The sequence below is a fragment of the Chiloscyllium plagiosum genome, chromosome 18 (assembly GCF_004010195.1).
Source record: "Chiloscyllium plagiosum isolate BGI_BamShark_2017 chromosome 18, ASM401019v2, whole genome shotgun sequence".
NCBI classification, from domain to species: Eukaryota; Metazoa; Chordata; class Chondrichthyes; order Orectolobiformes; family Hemiscylliidae; genus Chiloscyllium; species Chiloscyllium plagiosum.
Window position 1 is genome coordinate 47,358,562 of NC_057727.1, and position 26,100 is coordinate 47,384,661.

General features: G+C 40.6%; 1 protein-coding gene across 2 annotated transcripts in view; it reads right to left on the reverse strand.

Moving 5' to 3' along the window:
- Positions 1-1,389: 1,389 nt before the first annotated feature.
- The window catches only part of shq1 (SHQ1, H/ACA ribonucleoprotein assembly factor), a 136,266-nt gene continuing 111,555 nt past the window's right edge, over positions 1,390-26,100 (reverse strand). For both annotated transcript variants that reach the window (XM_043708353.1, XM_043708354.1), the window contains exon 12: positions 1,390-5,014. In XM_043708353.1, coding sequence (XP_043564288.1) covers positions 4,324-5,014 — 691 coding nt within the window. In that variant the 3' untranslated portion in view covers positions 1,390-4,323. The remainder of the gene's footprint in view (positions 5,015-26,100) is intronic.

The window sequence follows — 26,100 nt, forward strand, 5'->3', positions numbered from 1 at the left end:
CGTAGGAAATATTCCTGGTCAGCCATGGGACAGAAGGGAACTGGAGCCTCTACCATCCCTATTCTACCATTCTAGACCATAACGTTTAAGTAAAAGTGTATGTTGCTTAGCAATTCTGACTCCTCGGGGCTGGTTGGCTCAGCTGGCTCATGGTTGGCATGGATCAGATTTATGCCAACACCATAGGGTTTGTTACGACACAGGGTAAACCCCTCTGCTGATTGAAACTCAACACACAAAGAAGCTCACCTCACACCGTAACCTGTTAAATTTTGAGAGGCAAAGAACTATCCCATAGGTCCTACTTAAAGTTAAAATTAACAATTTTATTCTTTAAGGCCAAAAGAGAACATTAAACAACCATTTGCAACTTCTTTCTCTTACACCAACCTTTTACCGCCCACTCCACAATACTGGTCCAATAAAAAAAACCCTAAAAAAAAAAATCACATTTCAGAATCAGTCAGCTTTGTTGACTCTCCTCTGTAGATTTTTCTCTAAATTGGCTTTGGTGTTCTGTTGCACAAATTTCTTATGGACAGGTACCTTTCAGAGAGCCATTTGGCTAGCAGTCTATACTTATTGGTTTTCTAGGCAATTTTCCCCTAACTGTTCAAAATGTCTGGTTTTATACCCTAAAACATTTAATCATTTCATTGGTTTGATGTCATCCAAACATCAAATTTAAATTTGATTGGATTTTAGTATCTGGGGCATAATATAAACTGATTGGCCGAATTTGAATTTTTTTTGTTCCATGGCAACACAACTCCAGCTATTTGTTTCAACCAAGTGTTACATATTAAAATTGTTCAGGACACTCTGTGCTTTCAGTCATTCCTTACTAGCTTCCTTTCTCTTAAAAGGTACAGTACACACCTATACCTTCATAACAGGTTTCAGCTCTGTTCTGGGTGGGGTGGATTCAGGACCTGCCTCTTGGAGAGTAACAGGATGTACTCAAGCTAAATGGTGTTGTTGCACAACTCATTAAGTAACTTCACAATGAAAAATAAATTGATTCAGTGTCACTATGTCAGTAAGGAGCTTTGTAAAATTACAGTTGTGATAACTAGTGGTGGAGCTCACAGCTCTACCGGTCAGACTTGCCTTCAGGCAGAGAATTCAACCAAGCACAAGATTATCAATTACATGCAGCTAAATGGTAAGTAGTATTAAGGGTGGTATGATGGCTCAGTGGTTAGCACTACTGTGTTAGTGCCAGGGAACCAAATTTGATTCCACCCTTTGTGCAAACTCCACACACTGTGGCTTCCTCCCACAGTCCAAGGATGTGTAGGTTAGGTGGATTACCCATGGTAAATTGCCCAGTGTCCAGGATGTACAGGTTAGGTGGATTAGCCATGGAAATTCAGGGTTATAGCGATGGGTTTGGGGTAAGAGTGTGGGTGGGATGCACTTTGGAGGGCAGGTGTGGACTTAATGGACCAAATGGCCTGCTTCCGGACTGTCACGATTCTACGATTATGAAACATATTGACACTCATTTAAATAAGCAGAGATAGCTTATTCCTATCTGCTTTCAAAAATAAGGCAAATAACATGGACATGAAACATGGTAGATCCACCAGATATGAAACAAAGAGTCACAGATCTAACATATACCCATTCAAATCTCTCCATAAGACCCCCCTCCCAAAATTTCCTCAACTTGTCAGAATTTAATTTGGACTTAAAATAATAAAAATGAAGAGTACTGACAAATGGATTGTGCAGAATGACCTCAACTGAGATTATCCATCTATTTGATATGCATTTTTCCCTGTTTGTTACAGGCTTGGGTCAGCTAGAACCTTCAGTCATACTAAAGTGACTTGTGTCCAGTCACTTGTAGTCATAAAGACAGAAACACTTACCTGTGTGTAGCCCCTTTCATGACCTCTGAATATGCCAAAGCTATTTACAATCAATGAATTATTTCTTGACATGTAATTACTGCTATGAAGTGGGAATTTATACCACAGGCAGTTTATATAAAGCAAGGTCAATGTGATAACCATCAGACAGGTTACTTTTGTGATTTGGTTAGAGGATAAAATATTGACCAAATATTATTCTTCTGCTCTGGTACAAGACAGTGCCATGCGAGGTTTTACATCCATATGAGGGGACAGATGGAGCACTGGATTAACATCCCATCCAAGGGACATCTCAAATCAACTATTAAACTGAATGTTGTGCTCAAATCTCTGTTCCAGTCCAGTTCAGAGACGAGTGCTAACTGACTGAATCACAGTTAACATTCTATAAAATGACCTTGGGAAGTATTGCCATGCAGTAAAAGTACTATAAATATGCAAGATTTTGTTGTACATTTAACAATACTTGCTGTGTAAATTCAGGAAAATTTCATTTGTGGTTAAAGATCTCCTATATTAAATTCCAACAGTAGTCATTTCTACATTTTTTACTCGTATGAGGTTTCTCCATTTGAAGGTAGTGGAGGCTGGATCTTCGAATTCATTCACAGTTGAGTTAGATATGTTTTTAATAAATACGACAATCGAAGGGTCCAGATAGGAAAGTGAAGCTAAGATTACAACCAGATCAGCCATGATCTTATTGAATGGTGGAGCAGGTTGAGAGGGCCAAAGGTCCTATCTACTCTTGCTCTTAAATCCTACGTTCCTATACTTACCAGGTATGGATTTATTAACTGAATGCTATGAAGAATGAATCAGCCACTAAATGGAAAGTAACATGATGTGATCAAGGCAATGTGACTAGTTTGGAAGCTGTTGCACCAACTCAATAACAAATCATACAAAAATAAATTGTTTCAATGGCACCGGCTCTCCAAATGAGCTTTGTAAAAATAAAATTGTGACACCCAGTGTCAGGATGCCAAAATTGCACACATTCCTATTTCAAAATGCAATTTGTCAGGACTCTCAGCCAATTTTTCTGGAGCACGAGAAACAAATTCTTGCATTTTCACATGTGAACGCTGGCTCTCAAAGGACTCAATAAATCCTATCACATTACCTCAAGGCAAAATTAAGGTGTTCTGAGGGTCTGGGAGCAACTATTTCAGGTTGCAATTTTTTTTTGCATAACATGTAACAGTCTCAATTTCATAAAGGAACACACATATCAGTTGCTCCTGAAATACATTTTCCTTGTTTCCAAGCAAACCTTGCGATTATTAAGAGACATGCGGACCTGAAAAGGCAAGAAGCATATTTACTGGATTCCAATATTTCAATGTTTGCAGTTGTTTTCATTCAAGGGATTATACAAATCCATATGAAATATCTCAACAAATCCAGAGGTGGGGACAGATATCAGGCAATCTTTGAAGAGAGCGGTTGCTTCTTAGTGCTACTTTAAAATCATTAAAAGGCAGTTAGGACAATCATTAGGTGCCTGATAATTGCTACTTCTTTCTGACAGATTTTACAGTGTGTAAATTTGTTTATTTTGAATTTTCATTCTATAATATAGCTCAATGATTACATTTGCTGGAATTCGAATAGGTACAGCTCAGCCTCATCTTGCTTTGTGCTCTCTCTTTCACAACCTCGTCAATGATGAGTGCTTTCCAGGATCCAGTCAGCTCTGACATTAACTTTAATGAGCATTGCACCTTTCTCAACATCCGAATTTGAGTGACACTATTAGTACAAATGGATTGACTGTTCAGCTCCTGCCCAGCAGTTGCACATTACATTGTAAATTACATTTGCCATTTTACCTACGCTTTTCTTTGTTTTGAAAATTAAGTCTCTCATCATTTAAGCCTCCCTTTTCTCACACTGCATACAATTCCATAGCTAATGAGGCAGCAATCAGCTCACAGGCAATATCCTACATGGGATGTGTTTCTGAGCAAAAGGTGAGTCCATTGACTCAAAACCATATTCTATCAGCCCACAGCACTGTTCTTGGAAGGACATGTTGCCTATTGGGCTGCCACAGACTTACTATCTGATACTGTTTTGATGAACGTTTGCTTGACTTAAAAAAGGCAACCATAAAATAAACATAGGCTTGATACAATAAGGACTGATGTGATCGAAAGCAAATCTCAACTGTGTCTTAAATTGACTAACACTGGTTAAACTTATCGCATAGTGATTTAACATCACAACACAATGCAGCAATAAAGGCAATTATGACAATACCTATTATTTTGAAGACACAAGGAATATAGTTTTTGCACAATATCTGATATAAATGTGCGTAAACACCAAAGCATTTAAGAGCAAATTTTCATTTCTAAAGTGATCTAATAAGTACAATGACCAGCGTCAGCCACTTGCATGTAAATCAGTTTGTTCTTTTCTAGCATGCAAGCTGGACTCATGCCAGGTTTATAAAATCCTCTGTGTTATCAGGATCTGCAACAAGCAGCAGGCAATTCCTCTTAGGAGACACCTCTAAGAAAGTCTGCTGTGAGGTCGTCTGTGAATGCTGATACTGTGCCAAATTCTGAACAGGCAGGCTTGTTGGTCTGTGCTCCGAATTCTCAACAGCAGATTTTTCACAGTGCTCTGAAAACCCCATTGACTGCAACTGATCTGCAACTTCTTCTATCAATCTTCTTGGAGGTGATTTGTCAGTGGAAGTCTCTCCCAATGGACAGTTAACTGGATATCCTGTGGCATCCATATGCATAGTTTCATCACCACAGTTCAATTTGATCAAATCCTCTTTAGCTTTGAATTCAGTGACACAGTCAGCCTCTGTTGCATGACACAAAGATTTTCTATCCATTTCCTCAGAAATGCTACACCTAGACAAATCATTTTCACATGAATCAGACTCTCCAGTATCATAGGATGAGCTATTCGATTCCTCAGAGTCATTATCTTCCTGAGTCTCACTTTCTGACAGGGGTGATTGGAGACCACTCTGCCCTGGCTTGATTTCATTTTCTTCCTCTTGAACTAATAGCGCTGCTTTCTCCAATTCTTCCAGTTCAAAACTTAAATTACTCTTTGTGATTTTTACATTCCGCAGTGTCTCGGCTAAGGATGCAAGCTTCTTTGACCTACAAGAGAAAGGAATACATTTTTTAACTTGCTAATTTATGAACAATTGTGCCATTTTTCAATGCTGTCATATTCTAAACTGCACCATTCACGAATCCTTTAAATAACACTTAATTTTTAATTATTAAATGATCAAAGACAAACACAACATTTGAGCATTATTTCTGCCAACAAGTTTTGAGTCTCTGTGCAGAGCAATTCCGAGTCACATTTAAATAATTTACAGTATTTCTAACTCCAATCACAATGGAGAATGTTATAACGGTGGAAAACAGAATATCCATTATAAAGCCAACAGTGCTTCAACAATTCCAATATGTCAATTCGACATTATGTCGAACCTTTAAACCCATGGATTTCACATGGTTACTTAAGAAGTTTAATCGCTTAGTCTGCTTGAAAAAAAAATTGCATTAGCTTTACGATGCCCCGGTGACCTACTAGCAGCCACTAATTTTCAGATTTAACTGTCTAGAAACTCATATTTACGCAAACCACGTCAGAGAATTATGGTCAAGCAAAGCCTGTGATAGCAATAACAGGAGCAGCGTCCGACTTGCGGATCAATAGAAGGACTGTGTCAGCTAATTTCATCCATTCCCTAAAACCATGCAATAAAAACGGAAAAGTGTTAGAGAAACTTTGCAGGCCTAGCAGCCCCTGTGGAGACAGAAACAGAGTTAACACTTCAAATCCAACATGACTCTCCTTCAGTTCTGAAGAGGGGTCACTCAGGATTCGAAACAAACGGTTTCTCTCACTGTAGATGGTTTTCAGACCTGCTGAGTTTCTTCAACATCTAGTGTTTTTATTTGAGATCTTTAGCATCCGTGAAATTGTGAGTTGCTCCTCTCAGTAGTTAACAAATTGCACCATGAGGTATTGATACAAACAAAGCACAAAGCTTGCAAGTTCAATCACAAATATTTGCTCACTAAAGAAAGACAAAGAACTATGGATGGTGGAAATGTGAAGCAAAAATTACTGGAGATATTCAGCAAGTCTGGCAGTATCCGTGCAGAGAAAGTAAAGTTAATATTTCAGATCCAGTGACCCTTCCTCAGCTCATTACTGGACCCGAAACATTACTTTCTCTCTATGGACACTGCCGGATCTGCTGAATTTCTCCAGCAATTCCTGTTTCTTCTTGATTGCGGTCTGAAACACACTCCTTTGGGAAAGGTCTAATTCTGGGGAAAATCAGGAGGATTTAAATGAAAATTTAACATGCATTAGGAAATCTTTACAGGAACAGCATAAAGCCATAACAAACGTGAGAACTGCTTGATTAAGAATGGATATACATGTACAGGTTGCTATGAGGGTTTGTTATCTAAAATATTCATTTATAACATCACAGATAAATATCTTGAACTTTTTTTAAAATAATGCTTTTCAAAGAACACTCGTGAATAGCTGCTCAAGTGTTGCATTTGTTAAAAACAAACTTATTTTATGGAGACGCAAAGTCTGAGGTCTCAGAGAGAAGTCATGGGTGTAAAAATAAATGCTTGTTTTTGAACTGACAGCAATAGAAACTGTGACAGGGCAGAAGCAGCAACACCTGTAGCCCTGTCTCTCTTTCACAGAAATCTCACTCATCAAAGCTGCTTGAGGTCTGAAGGCTTTATTACTACAAGCTCAAGGTTCTTCAGAGAGAATTCCAAATCAATGCCACTGTCTTCAAGAAAACAAGAGAATCAGACCAAGCTGCAACTGCAAATTGCCTGTCCTGGGGAGCAGCAACAATGGTAGAAATATCTCTTCTGAAAACCAAAAAGAAACCTCAGGACAATCTGGAAATGATTCATTTTCAGACTGCACTCATTAGATTAGCATCTAATGGAAACAGGCCCTTCGGCCCAACCAGTCCACGCCGACCCTCCGAAGAGCAACCCACCCAGACCCAATCCCCTCTGAGTAATGCACCTAGCACTATGGGCAGTTTAAGATGGCCAATTCACCTGACCTGCACATCTTTGGACTGTGGGAGGAAACCGGAGCACCCGGAGAAAACCCACGCAGACTCGGGGAGAATGTGCAAACTCCACACAGTCGCCCGAGGTTGGAATCGAACCGGGGACCCTGGTGCTGTGAGGCAGCAGTGCTAACCACTGAGCCACCATGCCGCCCCTTTGTCAAGTTTTAACATCTAAAACTTTGTAGATTTTTATTACACTTTATTCTCACATGGATTGGGAGATGTTTGATGGGAAGTTGGTTGCATGTGCTTTTTTTTTTAAAATGAGTAGGCAGTTGGATACATTTTAAACGTTTTGTTAAAAATCTCTGCAACTTTGCTTGAGTGAGTTTTAGATATAAAACTCTTCACCTGTTAACTTAAAAAAAAAAATCCCTGGCTGGCTTTTCCCTTACACCAAGCACAGGTAAGTATATACAGTATAGCAACATGACTTCCCTTTTAAGTTTGAACTCTGCTGTAACCAGCTCAGGAGTGGGACAAAATTAGAAGTCTGGTCAACCTCATGATGCACAGAAGTAGAATATTTCCAATTTAATTTTTGATTTGTTCAGATTTGATATTCTGAGCTAGTTAGCAAAAATAAAAACAAAATTCGGTGATCACAGGCTGGGAAAGGAAGAGAACAATACATGCTAACCCAGCTCTTGGTACTGATCATTATCAAATTATCCCTGCTGGATACAAACACGAGAATAGTAAATGACGGCATATTCAAGGATTCTGAAGAGGTTGCAAGGAAAGAATGATTAGATGGAATGCATTTGTTATCCATTATTCAGCCTTGCCAAATGTCCTTCCTGTTCTGCCAATGTGTGTCACACTAAAATTGAACTTCACCAGGTGAAAACTCAGAAGCCTTGTACAAATCACACATTTAAATGACTGGTCAGGGTGAAGTATGAGTTCACTGCTGAAAACAATTAATTGCAAAGTTAGCGTTAGTTTTATGATAACATTCTTTATGAATGTATTTACGTTTACATCACATGTAAAGCAGATATATCAATCTTCTATATTACTTATTATTGGGTGGAAACTGCACTTCAGTTGATCACTCCATCCTTGCAGCCTCTTCAATCTCCTTTGACTCTTCAAAGCTCTTGAATCAGTTGTCACTTCACAGGTTTGTGCCCCTTTCTCCCTGTGAAAGCAGCTAAATATTTGGGCAGTATGTTTATCAGGAGGCAGTTTATCAGGTTAATCTTGAAGGCACATCTCACACCTTGGAGTATAGATTGTGTGATGGCTATGGTCATTTACCAAATGAGATGACTTGGTACAAGTCTGACAGATGATGATACAAATCCCACAGCAATTGTTTGAAAGCAATATAAATGGACTGCGAGGAAGCGAGAATGTTTAAGATAACAGCAATGACAAATAGCTATGCTTCTATCATATGGGAGCTGTTTATGCCTCTTAATGCTTGGTCACTATTTTTAGAATAATTTCATTTCCAGGCAGAACCTTTCGATATTAAAAATTCATTAAAAGACCCAAGATGGATCAACATTTCTTGTCTTCTTTAATTTGAATATTTAAAATCACCCGAGCACACTTGTTTTATTTAAATACATAAGTGGACATCTATCCATCAAGTAGAGGGCTCCAAGAATAATAAAATAAGGACGATTAAATATTCTGTTTTACCGTACTTTTCATGAATGGCACTTCAGTTCACCAGTCAATTTTTAAACTTTTCTACACATCTCCACAAAATTAAAACCCACTGAGTTTTAAATTCTACACCATGCCTCTGTGTAGAGGAAAAGGCTCCAACATAGATAGCAACACAAGACAAGCCTGAACTAGAAAGCCTCAGCTACAAAGTCTGTTTATCAAACCAACTGGCACAATATCAAAAGAAACAGGCCCTTTGAGACTCAATACGATCGCCATTCTAATATGATCATGGTTGATCAGATTCTGGCCTTAACTCCACTTCTCCCCGACCAAAAAACTTCATACGCAACCCTCAGGTTCTTGGAGATCAACAATAGCCCAGTTATGGTGATGTGATGGCCTTGTGGTATTATTGCTGGACTGTCAACCCAGATCATGTCTGGCAACCTGTTTTCAAATCCAGTCATGGCAGATGGTGGAATTTGAATTGAATAAAAATAACTGGAATTACAAGTCTAATGATGACCACGACCCATTGTTGATGGCCATAAAAACCCAATCTGGTTCACTAATGTCCTTCTTTTAGGGAAGGAAATTGTCATCCTTACCTCGTCGGGCCTACATATGACTCCTGACCCATGGCAATATGGTTGACTTAACTGCCCTCCGTGCAATTAGGGATGGGCAATAGTTGCTGCCTGATCAGCGATGCCCTCAACCCATGAATGAATTTTAAAAAGCCTCCTTCCAAGCCACAACTATCCCATGATTCTGTGACAAACCTGTCTCAGTCTTGAATATATTCAATGACTCCACCTCCCCTGCTGTCTGGGAAAGGAAATTTCAAACACTAATGAACCTCTGATAGGAGAAATTCCTCCATTTTCATTTTAAAAAGATGACCCCTTGACAATATAGTGTTAACATTAGACAGTAGGTTCGCATTTATTGGATCTGCAAATTCCTTTTCTTATATATTTTCTCTCATCTTATTCTTTCATGTACTCAAAATAATATACAGGCTTCAGGACTGACCCACATTTGGTAGGCCCTGACAGTGCTACTCCATTACGAAGCACGTAAGAGTCGAAGGACTGATTTTCTCCAGCTTCCTGCAAAATAGAATGGTGCATTTACTAATTATCCCCATTCTTCAATCCTTCTCTACTGGAGAGATGTCAGACTCATCAATTTAATATCTATACCCAAAAAAATAGAATTCCCAAAGGAAAGCCTGAGAGCAACCAATATGAGAATGATCTTGCAAATACAGGTACACAACCCTTTATCCTAAATTCCGGAATCTGAAAAGCTCCGAAATCCAAAGTCTTCTCGTGAAGTTTTTTTTCTGTATAACAAGATTGTTTGGGGTGCGAACAGGTGACCCAACTCCACACCCATTCGACCCATGTCACTCAGATGTGACGAGGAGGCATGGCCCAGCACTGGCAGATATCAATTGTGTCTTAGTGTTCGTACTAGTCACGTATGTCTGCTATTCGGTATTTTTTTTATTTCACTGTGAAAATGTCATTTATACTGAAATACGAAAAACAATGGCCCCAAAGATTTCAGATAAGCATTACATATCTGTAGTAGCTAAGGCATTCAGAAGTGCAAGGTTTTAGCCGATTGTACTTTGAGGGCATAACACTGAAAGTGGGCAGTGAAAAGCTACAAGACTGGACACTTCAATTTTGCAAATGACGTAAAATGAGTAACTCACAGAAGGTTGTTACCAAAAACTGAAAGAAGTGGGAATGAAAGGTAAAGCCTCTTTTAGGTCATGGAATTTTGATTGAGGAAATAAAGCAGTAATGAAGCGTTTGTGGTGATACCACACTACGAAGAACCACTGAGTAGACAAAGTGACTACCCAACTATATGGAGACAAATAATTAATGCCTTGTGAGAAAGTACAAGGCTTTATTTTATTCACTAATGGGATATGGATATCACTGGCAAGACAAAGGAAACAGAAGGTGTAGACCATTTAGCCCATTAAGCCTGTTGACAAGATTGTGACTGATCTATAATGCGACAGGTGCGTTCTTGTGCAACCCCACATTATAGAAAAATCATGCTTAGAAACAGTACTTAAAGTGTTGGTGATGTAATCGCATTACAGCCAACACACATCTTAAAAGCTTGCGCTTTAGAAACAGTGTCCCTAATTAGTCAATCACATTACAGTGAATTCACATTAACGAGACACCGATTATAGCAGATCAACCAGCATTTCTACATTTACCTTCTTCCTAAATAGCTTTTAGGATGGTAGGGAGGAGCAGCCATTTTGACCCACTGCGACTGAAATGTAGCTGTGCTGACAGTACTCTGTGGGAGGCAGTTCCAGAATTTTGATCTGGACAGAAATATATTTCCCGTTCAGAATGACAAAAAAAACTTGCCAGTGGCAGTGGTCCGTTCTGCCTTTGTCTTTTGAGGGAATACAAATTGTGGGTTTCAGACATTTGCTTCTGAATGTTTGGTGAATAAATCCAGTACATCGTGCAGACTCAGACTGCTGTCATTGTGCACCGTGGTGGAGGGAATGAAGATTTAAGATGGTGGATAGGATGCTGAATATTACTGATTCTGTCTTGGAGATGATGGAATGTTTTAGAACTTTGATGAGTCATTCATTGCAAAACAGCCAGCCTCAAATTTATCTGAGAGCATCCAAGGCCACCTCCCTGACTACATCATCGGCCCACCATTTCTGATGGATTTGGTCTGGGAATGCAATATGGAAGACACAAATGGTGAGAGACGAGGCAGGATCAGTGGGTGAAAGGTGTGATTAAGCCAATGACAAAATGCTGTTTGTCTATTATGTGGGACACCTCTCCCAGATTTGGCACAACTTCCCAGATGTTCTAAACAACTGGACTGATGTGGCTTTGTTGTGGTCAGTGTTAGACTGAAGCTGAGTGGTCCCTCTAGTTTTTGAGTGTATTCGAGGTTTTGTAGTGGTTTGATGCAATGGAGTTGCTTGCAATATCAAGGCCAGTTAAAAGTCATGGGTCTGATTCTGGAGTCACCCACTGGTCAGACAAGGTGTAGATGATAGACATCCTTACTCCTGGCTTTGGTTTAAATGGCAGGCAGCATTCTGGCCTGAGAAAGTTGTGGGTTCAAGTTCCAATCTGGGATTAGCGAGACTGACATGCCAAAGCAAAACTGCACTGGTGGAGATACCATGTGTGATTGAGATGTCCAATCATAGTCTCACCTGCCCCTTCAGATGGACCGAAAGGATCATACATCACTACTGCGAGGGAGAGGAGAGGACTGATCCCTGGGTTTATGGCCAGCATTCTTCTCCCCCCTCAGTCAATCCCATGAAATCAGATTATCTGATCATGAATACACTGGTATTTGTCAAGCCTGCTGTGGGCAAATTGTCTGCCTTAAGATGGCACAGGGTGTTGGCAGAGGGCTGCTTTTCAGACTGGAAGATTGTGACCAGTGGAGTGCCTCAAGGATCAGTACTGGGTCCACTACTTCTTGTCATTTATGTAAATGATTTGGATATGAGCATAAGAGGTATAGTTAGTAAATTTGCAAATGACACCAAAACTGGAGGTATAGTGCTCAGCGAAGAAGATTACCTTGGATTACAACGGGAGCTTGATCAGATGGGCCAATGGACTGAGGAGTGGCAGATGGAGTTTAATTTAGATAAATGGGAGGTGTTGCATTTCAGAAAAAACAAAACAAATGGTAATGTCCTGGGAGTGTTGCTGAACAAAGAGACCTTGGAGAACAGGTTCATAGCTCCTTCAAAGTAGAGTTGCAGGTAGATAGATTAGTGAACAAGGTATTTGGTATGCTTTCCTTTATTGGTCACAGCACTGAATATATAAGTTGGGAGGTCATGTTGTGGCTGTACAGGATGTTGGTTAGGCCACTGTTGGAATATTGCATGCAATTCTGGTCGCCTTCCTATAGGAAGGATGTTGTGAAACTTGAAAGGGTTCAGAAAAGATTTACAAGGATAGAACATAGAACAATACAGAGCAGAACATGTTGGATGATTTGAGGGAGAGGCTGAATAGGCTGGGGCTGTTTTCCCTGGAGCGTTGGAGGCTGAGGTGTGACCTTATAGAGGTTTACAAAATTATGAGGGGCATGGATAGGATAAATAGACAAAGTCTTTTTCCTGGGGTCAGGTAGTCCAGAACTAGAGGCCATAGGTTTACGGTGAGAAGGGAAAGATACAAAAGGGACATAAGGGGCAACTTTTTCACGCAGAGGGTGGTGTGTGTATGGAATGAATTGCCAGAGGACGTGGTGGAGGCTGGTACAATTACAGTACAATTACAGCATTTAAAAGGCATCTGAATGGGTATATGAATAGGAAGGGTTTGGAGGGATATGCGCCAAGTGCTGGCAAATGGGACAGGATTAGGTTGGGACATCTGGTCAGCACAGACGAGTTGGTCCGAAGGATTTGTTTCTGTCCTGTACATCTCTATGACTCTAAGCCCAACATTCCAACACTGACAATACTTCAAAAAGTGCTTCATTCATCATAAAGTGTTTTTACTATCTGCTGGCTGCGAAAGACACTAAACAAAAGTACGCTTTTTTCTATATTGCCATTAGACACAGCGCAGTGAAGGTTCAACTCAGTTGATCCTGGCTATACAGAAACTGTTTTACGAGGACAGAATCAGCTCGGACACACCTGAGGAGAACAAGAGACAACTTTATTGAAGCATTTAAGACTCTTAGGGATCTTGACAAGTTAGATGTTGAGAGGTGGTTTTCCCTTGTGAGAGAGGCATAAGCTAGGAGTAAGAGGTCGCCCACTTAAGGTGAGGAAGAATTTGTATGGAATTCTTTACTGTCATGGCTGGGTTAAGAATATTTAAGGTTGATTCAAATAGATTTTTAATCCGTAAGGGTTCTGGGGAAGAGACAAGAAAGTGGAGTTGAGGGTTATCAGATAGCCGTGATCTTATTGAACAGTGGAGCAAACTCAATGGGCTGAATGGTCTACTTCTGCTCTTAGGGGAATAAAAGATCATAAAACCTATGAAAGAACATGAGTGAACCAAATAAATTTCTATAGCAAACCTGCAGCTTGATGTGCACCACTACCGATACCAGTTTTTGTTAATTCTAGATTTCTTTAATTAACTGAACATTAAATTCCCTGCTGTTGTACTGGGCATCCATGTCTCTGGATTATCATTGTACTGTTTCTCTATTGCATTACGAAAAAGAAAAGTAATCATTAATCTCAAACAGTCTTTTGTGCATGTACATTTGTACCGTAGTGAAGAACTGACAACTGCCTATTCAGAATGTCTCATTATTACTTCATTTACTACATTTTAAAATTGGAACCCATTAAAAATCAAAGTGCTGCTAACCTGAAAGTAATGAGTCTTAACCTTGAAAATGCAGGGAATTTTCAAAATCAAATTGCATTCCCAATTAAATGGCAACCAATGTCTGCGCACCATGGCAACCACGCATATTTATTAAGTAGCACAGTTCAATCCTGATAAATACTATAACTAGTTTACTCAGAAAGGTTATACATGAACCAGGACTTTCAAAACTGTAGCTAAAAATAATCCATTTGCAAATCTTTGAACGATGACACATTTTGGATGAATTGCATCGAATGAATATTTAAATGAAAATATTTCACATACAGATTCTTAGAATACTAAACTGGACTGACATGTCCAAATGAATTTTGATTATATTGTACTTCCTGGGAGTTTCCATCCTTTGATATCATGGCGATGGTCTAACAGCTAGATTATTTGCACTCATCTCATTACAGACAACAGCTTCTGGCGACAGCACATGTGCAGTTCAACAAAGTTAGGTACATGCAGTCTGAATTGCCTCCACAAGTTCCATTTTTGCAGCAACTCAATGAGAGACCCAACGGTGACGTTCCTACAGTGGGGTGAAGGTGCACACTCAAAAGGAAGTTAGGGTTCACTCATTTCAGCGTAAGTAGATCGTTCATTGGTGTAGTAAATACTCCAGAGAACCTCCCTGAGGCTGAAAACTTAGCTCTACAAACGTGAAGGTCTGATCCTTCAGATTTCAGCTGGAGACGTTAGAAAAATAAAGTGCACATTTTTCAGATGTTCTCATTGCTTGCTTTATTTCTCCCCTCAATCTCAGCTTTCCTCTTACTTCATTTTGCTTTCTGTACATGATTCAAATCAATAAAATAACATAAGCTCAAGATAAATGGTTAACAGCTGGAACACGTATCTCAATTTAAGTAAAATATAAAATGGTATCTAAACAACAGAAAATGCGGGTACTCTGGTGGTGCACTGGTACAGTCCCTATCTCTGAGCCAGGAGGGCTGAGTTCAAGTCCCATCTGCTCTAGAGAGGGTCATAACTTGCCTGAATAAGTTGACCAAAAAAAAAACCCAAAATGCTCGATGTATGCGGCATCTGTGAAGGCAGAAGCAGGAGTTTACATTCCAAGTTGCTGGCCCATCGTCAGAACTGGGTCAAACCAGCTCAGCATTTCCATCATCTTCTGTTTTTACTTCAGATTTGTGGCGTTTTGGTTTTATATCACAATGCATATACTTGGGACGCATGGTACTGCTTTAAACAAAAAAAAAGAGCTAGAATAGCAATGCTAAAGAATGTATTATCCAAACACAGAATTGCTCAACATGGGAACGAACAGAGACCTTCAGTATTATCTTAGAACAGAGGCTGGATAAGTGCATTTTCACTCACTTCTTAACATTCCAGGGTCATACCACAAAATAAAAATACTTGTCCTAGTGACCAATATGATCAATTGAAAACCTTTTCTATATCAGTTTTAAGCAAAATAATTTACTCACTAGATTTCTTATAAATACAATTATTTGTTTAATTTAAAAATAAAACGTATTTGATGATGATGATGCAGTAATTGGTTATCACAACAGTCAGTAATATAGAAGAATAAATAGTTAGCCCTCTAAATATCCCCAAATTAAAATCACAAACAAACACAGACATTATTTACAGAAGGAGGGGGAAAGCTTTTTCTCTGTGAGGATTGGCTTTCAGAAAAGGAATATTTTGACTAATGGGTTGATCTCCAAGACAAAAGGATAAAATATAAATTATATGCCGGTATATGGCTAGTACAGTGAACTCACTAGTCACACACAGTTATCTTGTAGACACAACCTCAACAAATACAATTTTTGATGTGATTTTATTCAATCACTCTTTCAAAAGGACAAAGAGATTTCATCTGGAATTCAACACAAGGGATTTCCTTTCAGGAGTACGATCAGCTGGGCTGCTTGCTCTCAGCGAGTTTCCTCTACCACAGCTAGTTCTTAGCAAGCTTCCCCCCAGCGGATTCAGATAAAACAAGCTTCACAAGTCAGTCACTGTTCAAAACAGCCTCAGCAGGGTCTACAACAAAGCAAGCAGCTATCAACAGTCATGTGATTTAGAGTAAACCTTGTTAAAAATAATCTTCAATGTCCACAGTGAACTCAGTCACCTTTCATAAAGAGACCACAAAAAATTCATTTCCACAGAATCTGAAAGAAATCAATTTTCTACAATCCTTCGAGGCTCAAATCCTCCAAGCAATATTTAGTATAAAGTGGCTTCATAACTATGATCAAACCTGTGACGTGGAGTGCCTTGTTTGGTAGGCCTTGAGGAAAATAGACACTGAAAGGTTAGAATGTTGGAGACTTTATTTTAAAATTCATTCACGGGATGAGGACATCGCTGACTGGGTTGGTGACGATTCGCCGCTGATGATTAGCCACTGCCAGTTCTCCACCAGCGTTTCTCCATTGGGATCGTTTGACCTCTGGAGACTATTTGCCACCGGAAATATATATATGTACTGATTGTTTTCCCCTCCCGCCTATGCTTTCATACTTCTCAGTCCCCTTTATTTATACAACTACATATTGATTAAAAAAAAGAGGTAAAATAAATATCATTTTATTGGTTTATATATAAAAATGAATTACAAACTTTAACCAGAAAAAGGAAATATATTTTAAAAATCTCACATTAATATTAAACAATGAAATTTTAGTTCATTTGATAGTTATGCGCTATTCATTTATAAAGATAAAAGCCAAAGCAATTATCATTTTTGCTTTTAAAGCATAATCAGGATCGGTGTTGTATTGACGAGTTGTTCCAACTGCAGCAACAAATCTATGCATACTTTGTGCCAACTGAAAGAAACAGCCCCTAATTCTAACTTCAGGAAAGCATTCTTTCATAGCACTGATAGCTGCCTACTCGAAGTCACAATGGATATACTGTGATCTGGGATTAGGTACCAAGGACTTCACCATTTCAAACATGCATACATACGTTGAACGCTGCTTATTTAGTAGAAGTATAAACACTATTGGATGGTCAAAGAAGTAATCGTATAATCATATTTGGTAGGGAATCTTGGATACATCATTTAGCAGAATCGACATGGTTTGTGGATGGTACGTTCAACATACGTGGTGGTCAAAGGGCAGTGGCTAATCGTTGGCGGCGAATTTGCTGTGGTGAATGGTCCCATCCCACGCTGACTAGGCAGCATTTATTGCCCATCCCTAATTGTCCAGGGGGGGCAGTTAAGGGTCAACCACTTTGTCAGGAGTCAGAAGTCATATGTAGGCCATACCAGGTAGGGATGGTAGTTTCCTTCCCTAACGGACATTCGTGAACCGGATGGGTTTTTCCAACAATTGGCAATGGATTCATGGTCATGATTAAACTCTTAATTCCAGATATTTACTGAATTCAAATTCCACCATTTACCATGGCAGGATTTGAAGCCAGGTACCAAGAACATCATCAGAGAGTCTGAATTAACAGTCCAGCAACAATACCATTAGGCCATTACCTCCCCATAAACTAGAGAATATTATCCAAACTTCACGAAAAGAGGTGCATGAAAATGGATTAGGAAGTTGTGAAGCAAGATTTTAAGAAAAAGAGAACAGTGATGCTAGATGCTGAATTGAAATAGTGAAAATGAAAGCAGAAGACTGTAAAGAGTGGAGAAATGAGCAGAAATCCAGCCCTTATGCTGCTCGACAACAAACATGATATGTATTTAATTAATTACTCTAACTGATTCTGATCCTAGGATTTTCAACCTTAATCATTTGAGGTCACATGCTCCCATTGCCAGACTTCCTGTACAGGGCACTAAATTCAAACGCATTTCGAATCATCTTTGAGTTGACACACAAAAGCCTACTGAAGTCTCTGTGCAGCTGTGAGCACTAACAGTGGCTGGTACCATTAGATTACTGCTAACTACAAAAGGCAGTGACTTAAAACAAATCTTAAATTTGAAACTCGAAGGGTCACAAACTATATTGTAATCATAAAAGGAGTTCATTTCTCTGACTGAACAATGACCCATTCCATCACCACCTAACTCCTTTGTAACCTGACTAAAAATGGAGAACAGGCAGCTGATCTGGAGTTGCAGAATAGGAACAGCACAGTGGCTCAGTCGTTAGCACTGCTGACTCGCAATGCCAGGGAGACTTAGGTGAATATCTGTGTGGAGTTTGCACATTCTCCCATTGTCTGTGTGGATTTCCCCTGGGTGCTCTGGCTTCCTTCCACAGTCTAAAGATGGGCAGGTTACGTGGATTGGCCATGCTATAGTATACAGAGATGTGCTGGCGAGGTGGATTAGCCAAGGTAAATGTGAGGTTACAGGAATAGATTGGAATGGTCAGTGCAGACTCAATGGGCAGAATAGCTGTTTCTGCATTGTAGGGATTCTATGATCTACATCCTCCTGATTTCTCCACATCAGTTACTGACAAGCTGTGAAAGTGATTCGAGTAATTATCCCTTCAACGTTTCCTCCGCTTCTTTCAACAAGAATGAATCTCGGGTCACTTTAGCAGTTTAATAACCCGTAACAAGGCATAATTGTTTCAAACTATCCCTCATCATTTAATCTTATACATTAATCTCATTTCGATGAATCTAAAATAATAAGTCCAACATTCAAAGTGTAAACAGCTTCTGGCAACTTACAAAGGACATTAGACATCTGAAAACACAAAAAAAAACACAAACTCATTTTTTCTCAACCAAATTAAGGAATTGTAGGTCTCTAAGGAAACATAAGGTATACTCACTCAAGGTATATTTACTATCCGCTACTCAGTACTTGGGAGGTCAACCTGGACTCCATTTTTTAAACCGAATTGACAGGTCACAATGGATGGTTCCGACTTTTGTGGTAGGAGAATTGTAGCATGACAGTGGAAACTCGATTATCCAAATGAGATGGGCGGGCACTATTTTGTTCGGATAATCGATTATTCGGAAAATCGGTTAAATGCCGTTCCTCTGGGGCTCGGTGTTTTAAAGTCTGCTGCACGTTCAGGAGACTGCAACAGCGCACAGCGGGCGAGACCCTGCCCCCAACCTGCCCAACTCCATGCCAACTCGGTCCAACCCATTCCAATCCCTCCCCCAACCCGGTCCAAACCTGCCCCTGCACCCCAAACCCCGCTCCCAACCTGGGAAAAACAAAACACCTCTCGTCCCCAACCTGGTCCAACACCCACCCCCAAACACAATGCCCACTTTTGCCCATCTACCCTCGGCCCCTCTCTGGGGCGTCCGGACTGCATACCAACAAGAAAACTGCTGCAGCTGCAGCTACAGCTGCTTCTGTGGGGCAAGTCTCCAAATAGCACACAGCCACACACACAACTTGTTACTGCAAATCTTTGACAGGTTCCATGCTTGCCCTGCAATGTTGGAGAGATTATTCCTGGGAAGCTGGGGGTGGGGGTGGGGTTAGGGTACACCACTCTGTAGAACTCCAGGGAAAGTGTGGGGAGAGAAGGCAGGAGGTCAGTCATTTGGAGACGGTGCCTGTTTAATCACAGTAAACAAAAGACATGGTCACTGTTGGAAACATGTCTTTGATGTAATATTTCTATTGGGACCTCGAGATCTGCTTTGGATAATCCGATTTTCAGATAATTGGTATTCGGATAATCGCGTTTCCTCTGTATTTGCATTTTTGTCTTATTCATGGGGAGTCCATGTCCCTCCCTATTCCCCCATGGATAACAAGGATTTGGCTATAGGTTCCCATTATCTGGGCTTATCTCTATGACCAGTCCTCAATAAATGTTGCCCCATTTAATGCTACTACATTTTAAAACTGGGCAGTTGCGGAGACTTGTAACTGTGTTGCGCACTTTGATTCATTTTAACGTTGACGTTTGGCCTCACCATCACCCTCACCCTCTGACTTGCAGCCTCTCTCTCTGTGCCTCGCTTCAATGCCAATGTGACTGGCAAGGAGCCGAAGCAGTTTCAACAGCCTTTTAAAATATACGCAACCAATTCAAGCAATCCCAGGATGTTTGCACAAACTCTGGAGCTTTTTAAAGAGGTGGAGGGGAGGAGGTTTGCTGAGGGAGGGAGTCCCAGCAAAAGACAGCACAAGCTGGCTGAAAAAGCAGCTGCTACATGGTGGAACAGCAAATCAGAAAGTAGGATAAGATTGGAGAAGCAAGGGCCTATGGTATTTGACAAATTCTGTGCAAGTTTTTTTGTATGTGACTTTTAAAATTAAAACATTGTCATTTAGCAATGTAACAATGTAAGTATATAAAACCTTAAGAGGTTTAAGGTCTTCTTTAAAAAAAAGTCCTACAGAACACTACCTCAGCTTTAACACTGATTCCTATGGGAATCGATGTTTCACTTAAAGTTGTAATTTTCAATCACATCTTTAAACGAGGGCTTACTGCTGTTGGCATTGATGGCAACTGCCAAATAGCACACTTGGATCCTAGTTTGCCATTTTCAAACGTGCACAAAACTACTGAACGTTTTACCTCCACTGGATTATCCAGCCTGATAATGGGTAGAAACAAGGCATCCCTCAGAGCAAAGTCATGAGAGTAACCTTTTCATAGTCAGAATAGGAGCTGGGAATGAATGCCCAAGCACTGAATGCCATTACAGAAAGGATCATACTTGGTCTTGAAAATGAGGTAGAAATTTATCTTTTAGGCTATGCCGAGGTATTATCGGTTCTGCTTGACCGCAACAGCATCTTTCCAAGTTTCTCGCCTTGGAACAGAAATATATTTATACAGCAGCAAATTGGCTGAGTTCACTTGAAGCCAAGAGTGGAGGCGGAGTTAATTTAGACCTTCAGAAGGAAAGGAAAGCTGCATCCCTCCTCGGAAATCTGTTTGAAGGATCTGGTGTCCCACAGAGACCAAGTGGGCATCCAACTCTCCTAACAGGAGGTAAAAGGCAATATTGCAATAATCAAAAACAAAAGGGATACATACCACAAAGAAAGACAAATAAATGTAGCAAGCAAATAGAACAAGATAGTGTCAATCTTGAAGATGTTTCAGTTAATGTCAGCCAACAGCTTAGTGAAGCATGACCAAATGTAAAGTATGACAGAACTTCAGCTGTACATAGCTGGACGTTACAGAAAATACAAATTTTCTGAACACAGTACCTTGCAGCGAAGACCGTGCTAGGTCACGGTTAAATTGATATTAATAGTTACTACATCTGGTTTCTTGCAGCTCTGCTCCAACTCACACCAATCAATCAACTTTTCACCACTTCCTGAAAGCAGCCACCACGACTATAAAACACAAATCAACTGTTTCATTTCCTCTGTTTAAGTCTGGTAACCTACAAGACACAACATATTCATACAGCACAGCCAAGTGACTGCAGCAAACTGACAAAATAATTCACAATCACGGAAAATGAGCACATAGAAATAACAAGAAACTTGATTTATACAAGAACGCGAGCCTGTAAAATCGTAACCTCTCACCAGAGAACATTCCCCCTTGCTTTTTATTTCCCTCTTTTCCTGAAAGCAGTGACCAATACTGGGGTAGAGTTTAATGAACAAGGCACTGAAAGGTTCTTAAGAACTTGAGAGCCATTATTAACCAAGGGAGTCAATGTGAGTGCTGCCAACCTACTTTACTTTTGTGGCTGCAGAAATGTGTCTGCTACTGTCATCAATTAATCTTCACAAAACAAGGGTCATTGTATATAAAACACTGCTCAGTTGGCACATTTATCCCATATATAGTATATATACACACACACAGAGGTGAATTGCCTGCATAGCCAAGATTGGTCACAGTATTGAACCAGGATTTGAATCTTGGATCTTGTTGAATTCAATGACTTGGTACTGTACTACTCCCGCTGACAACTACCCCCACCCTCTCCCACTCTACCATGACATGTAAGCACATTTAATGCAAACTCAAAAAGCAAAGCAGCAACAATGTGGAAGACATGTACTACATTGATAAAGCAGAAATTAAAACCATGCTCATTTGAGGCTAACAGCTGTCAGCCTGAGGAGGAGATCAGGAAATGCTAAGCATTGCACCGCAAATAACATCATTGCACTCTGTCACTTGCTAAAACCCTGTACCCTTAACACACCCTCCGTTCCAATTCCAAATTGGATATTTCTGTTGCCTATTAATCAAGAGAGCTGTAATCACTAGCTTGTAACAGCCCAATATTTTAAACTTTCTGTAACAATGGACTAGATGATAGCTTCATCATTCACTCAAGATGCAGGAAATTCTTTAGAAGCTAAAATCTGGATTTCCATTTCATCTGGCAAAGTAGTGGCAAGATCAAATACGAAAGTCATACACAGGGAGTTAAGTTCCCATTCATTCACAGGATGTGGGAGTCACTAGCTAGGCTAACATTTGCTGCCCGTCTCGAACTGCCCTAAGGAAGGTGGTTGCGAGCTGCTGTAGTCAAATGTAATGCAAGTACCCCTACAGTATTGTCAGGAAATGAGTTCCAGTTACTTAACCCAGTGACAGCGAGGGAACGGTAACGTAGTTCCAAGTCAGGATGATGTGTGTCCTCAAAGGGCAGTAACATGTATTGACGTCCCCAAGCATGTTAACCTAGCCTTTGAGGAGATAGAGGCTATGGGTTTGGAAAGTACTGTTGAAGCAGCCTTTGTGGGCTTCTACAGAACATCTTGTAAATGGTATACCCTGTAGCCCCTGAACATCAGCAGCGGAGGGAATGAATGGTTAAGGTGGTGGATGGGTGCCAAAATAATTGGCTGCTTTGTCCTGGATGCTGCTGAGCTTCTGACTGTTCTTGGCATTCCACCCATCTAAGCAAGTTGCAATTCCATCTTGTGTCTTTGTAGATGGTGGTGAGTTCTCACAGCAGAATTCTTTATTTTTGCAGCCACAGTATTTATACGGCCAGTCCAATTCGGTTTCGGGTCAATGGTAATCTTCCATCCCACCCCCAGACTGTAGGTAGTGAGGCATTCACATGGTAATACAGTTGAATGCCAAAGAAAGAGGGTTAGATTGTCTTTGTGCTGGCAGAGCCATTGCCTGGCACTTGTGCAACATGATACCTGCCTCCTATCAGATAAACCCCGAATGTTGTCTCAATCGTGCAGCATCTGTGTCACAAATGGCGTTGAACCATGCGGAATTATCAGCAAAAATCCACTATCATGTTGTCGTCAGGACGGAAACAACAAAAGATGCGAGGGTTTAAGGCAATACCCTGAGAAACTCCTGCAGTATTGTCCTGGAACTAACATAACTGACCTCTGCCAACCATCTTCCTTAGTGTTACCATATGACCCCAACCAGTATACAGCCCCCACCCACTCCCATTAACTCTAGTTTTAAGAGGATTCCTTGATACCATACTCAGGCAAATGCTACCTTGACATCAAAGACAAGCATTCTCACCTCACCTCAGGAATTCAATTTTTTAGCCATACTTGGACTTAGACTGTAATGAAATCAGGAGCTGAGTGGTCCTGGTGGAACCCAAACCAAGCAGAGAGCAGATTCCTGTTGTGTAATTAATAGCACATAACTGGGTAATTTTCTAAGTTGCTGGGCAGATGCCAGTGTTGTAGCTGTACTGAAATAGCTTAGCAAGGGCCATGCCTAATTCTGGAGTATATCTTTAATACTATCGCTGGAATGTTGTCAGGGCCATAGCCAGTGCCTTTAGCTGCTTCTTGGTACCACGTGCAGTGAATCAAATTGGTTGAAGACTGGTGCCTGTGATGAAGGCCATGATGGATTACCCACTCTGCACTTCTGGCTGAAGATGTTTGCAAACATTTTAGCCCCAGCTTTTGCACTGATGTGCTGGGTTCTCCCATCAGTTAGGACGGGGTAATTTGTAAAGCCTCCTCCTCCAGCGAGTGGTTTGACTACCCACCACTGTTCATGACTGGATGTGACAGGATTGGAGAGCTCAGATCTGATCTGTTGGTTGAGAGATTGCACAGCTGTTTATAACTTGCATGCTAAACAGCCAAAGCAGAATGCATCCTTGGTGATTTTTAGCGATGCAGGGTGCAGCTCCTGGCATTTTCTGTTGTTATCCTCATTGAACCAGGGTTGGCCTCCTGGCTTGATGGTTATGGTAGAATGGGGGCTATGCCAGGCCAAGAGGTCACAGTACGTAGGTGAAAATAATTCTGTTGTTAATAGCCCACAGTGCCCCACGGATCCTCATTCTAGAGTTGTTGGATCTGTTCCAAGTCTATGCCATTTAGTACAGTGATAGTGTCAGACACAATAGAAAATATCCTCAGGGTGAAGATGGAGCTCCAGCTTCACAAAAGAAATGTGTGCTGGTCACGTACACCTCCACAATACTTGGAGGTCAAGCAAGATTTTCTTCTTGTTGGTCCCCTCAACAACTGCCACAGTCTAACAGTTATATCCGTTAGGACGCAGCCAGCTTCGTGAGGTGTGGTGCTACCGAGCTATTATTGTCGATGGACCTTGAAGAACCCCATTCATCAAGTATATTCTGTGTACTTCCCACCCTCCGTGCTTCTTCCAACTAGTATTCGACACAGACGTGGACTGAAGACAAAGGAAGGGGTAATCAGCAGGTGGCTTCCTTGCTCAAGAAGCCTCAATGATCCCAGGGCCAGCTGACTTCCAGGGTAATTCCTTCCCAACTGTATACCATTCTGCTGCCCCCTCTGGTGGATCTGTCCCATCAGTGGTACAAGATGTACCCAGGGATAGGGGTGATGCCTACGACATAGTCAAAGTGGTCGAATTGTACCATACAAACGTCAGGCTGTGCTTGACTTTTGGTGTGCCAACCAGCTGTGCGTAAATTTCACATTTATATCAGTCTTCTGCAATTAGCATTTTTGGCATAGCCTTTGACACTGTCCATCTTCATGCTCCACTAATGGGTTTACCAATGCTTCACAGAGGTGCCCACATCTTTAGACCTGCGTGCTAATCAGTTCTCTGTGACAAGAGTGAACATGCTTGGTATTTGATTTTCACCAGTTCCCTTCCACACAGCTTCCTTCAGGTTTGTCTAATGAAAGGTTGACTTATCTCCTAAATTTTAATGGTAAACCTACACCTGCAATGATAATCATTTTTCTGTGCAAATGCTGATGGACTTTGTCATATCCACCTGCTTCTTTGCAAAATTCAATTTCAGGCATCTGTCTCTTTTCTTCAATCAGTCCATGTACTCCCACTTAGCATCATTAGACTGAAAGGACCAATTATAAAATGTCACTAAAACCTCATTCCAATTTATTCTTAGATGAAATAATTACCACTGTTGAATTTTAGTTCACAGCAGATACAGATACTGCCTTTTAAAATGCAAATATGTCCCACAGCATTGACCTGTTAAATCACTAAAATAACAGTTTGAATTAAATTGACTTTAACTGACATAATCAATATGACGCGGGTCCCTAATCCTTTCAGTAGCATGGAGCATTACCTTTTCTATTATCGTGATGAATGATGGAATTTCAACAAAACTTAATGGGATTAAATACAATCTGTTCACAACAATTGCTTTAACAGTAAAGCAACTGGACTTGAATATAATACACATTTACCCATTCAAATATACCATCTTTCTGAAATGGCTTACATGCCAAGCCCTAGCAACAGGGTTTACAGCAATTTTGAAGGACCAGACAATGGAACTGAAACACAAATGGTGCACTTTCTGATCACTGGGGAAATTGCTCCATTGTAACTTCAAGATACCAAAAGAGGGAACAGATACTCTCATCAGCCCTCATTTGCCGCCTCACTATCAAGCAGCAGTCCGCAAGCTGACTATCAATGGGCAGCAAGGTGATTCACTGGTTAGCGTTGCTGCCTTACACTACCAGGATTCGGATTCAAGTCTACCATCAGGTGACGGTTTGTGTGGAGCTTGTGCGTGCTCAGTGTCTGAGAGAGTTTTCTCCAGGTGCTCCAGTTTCCACATTCCAGAGATGTGCAGGTTAGGTGGATTGGCCATGCTAAATGACCTATAGTGTCCAGGGGTTTACAGGCTAGATGGATTAGCCATGGCAAATGCAGCTTACAGGGATGGTCTGGGTGGGATGCTCTTCAGAGAGTCAGTCTGGGCTCAATGGGCCGAATTG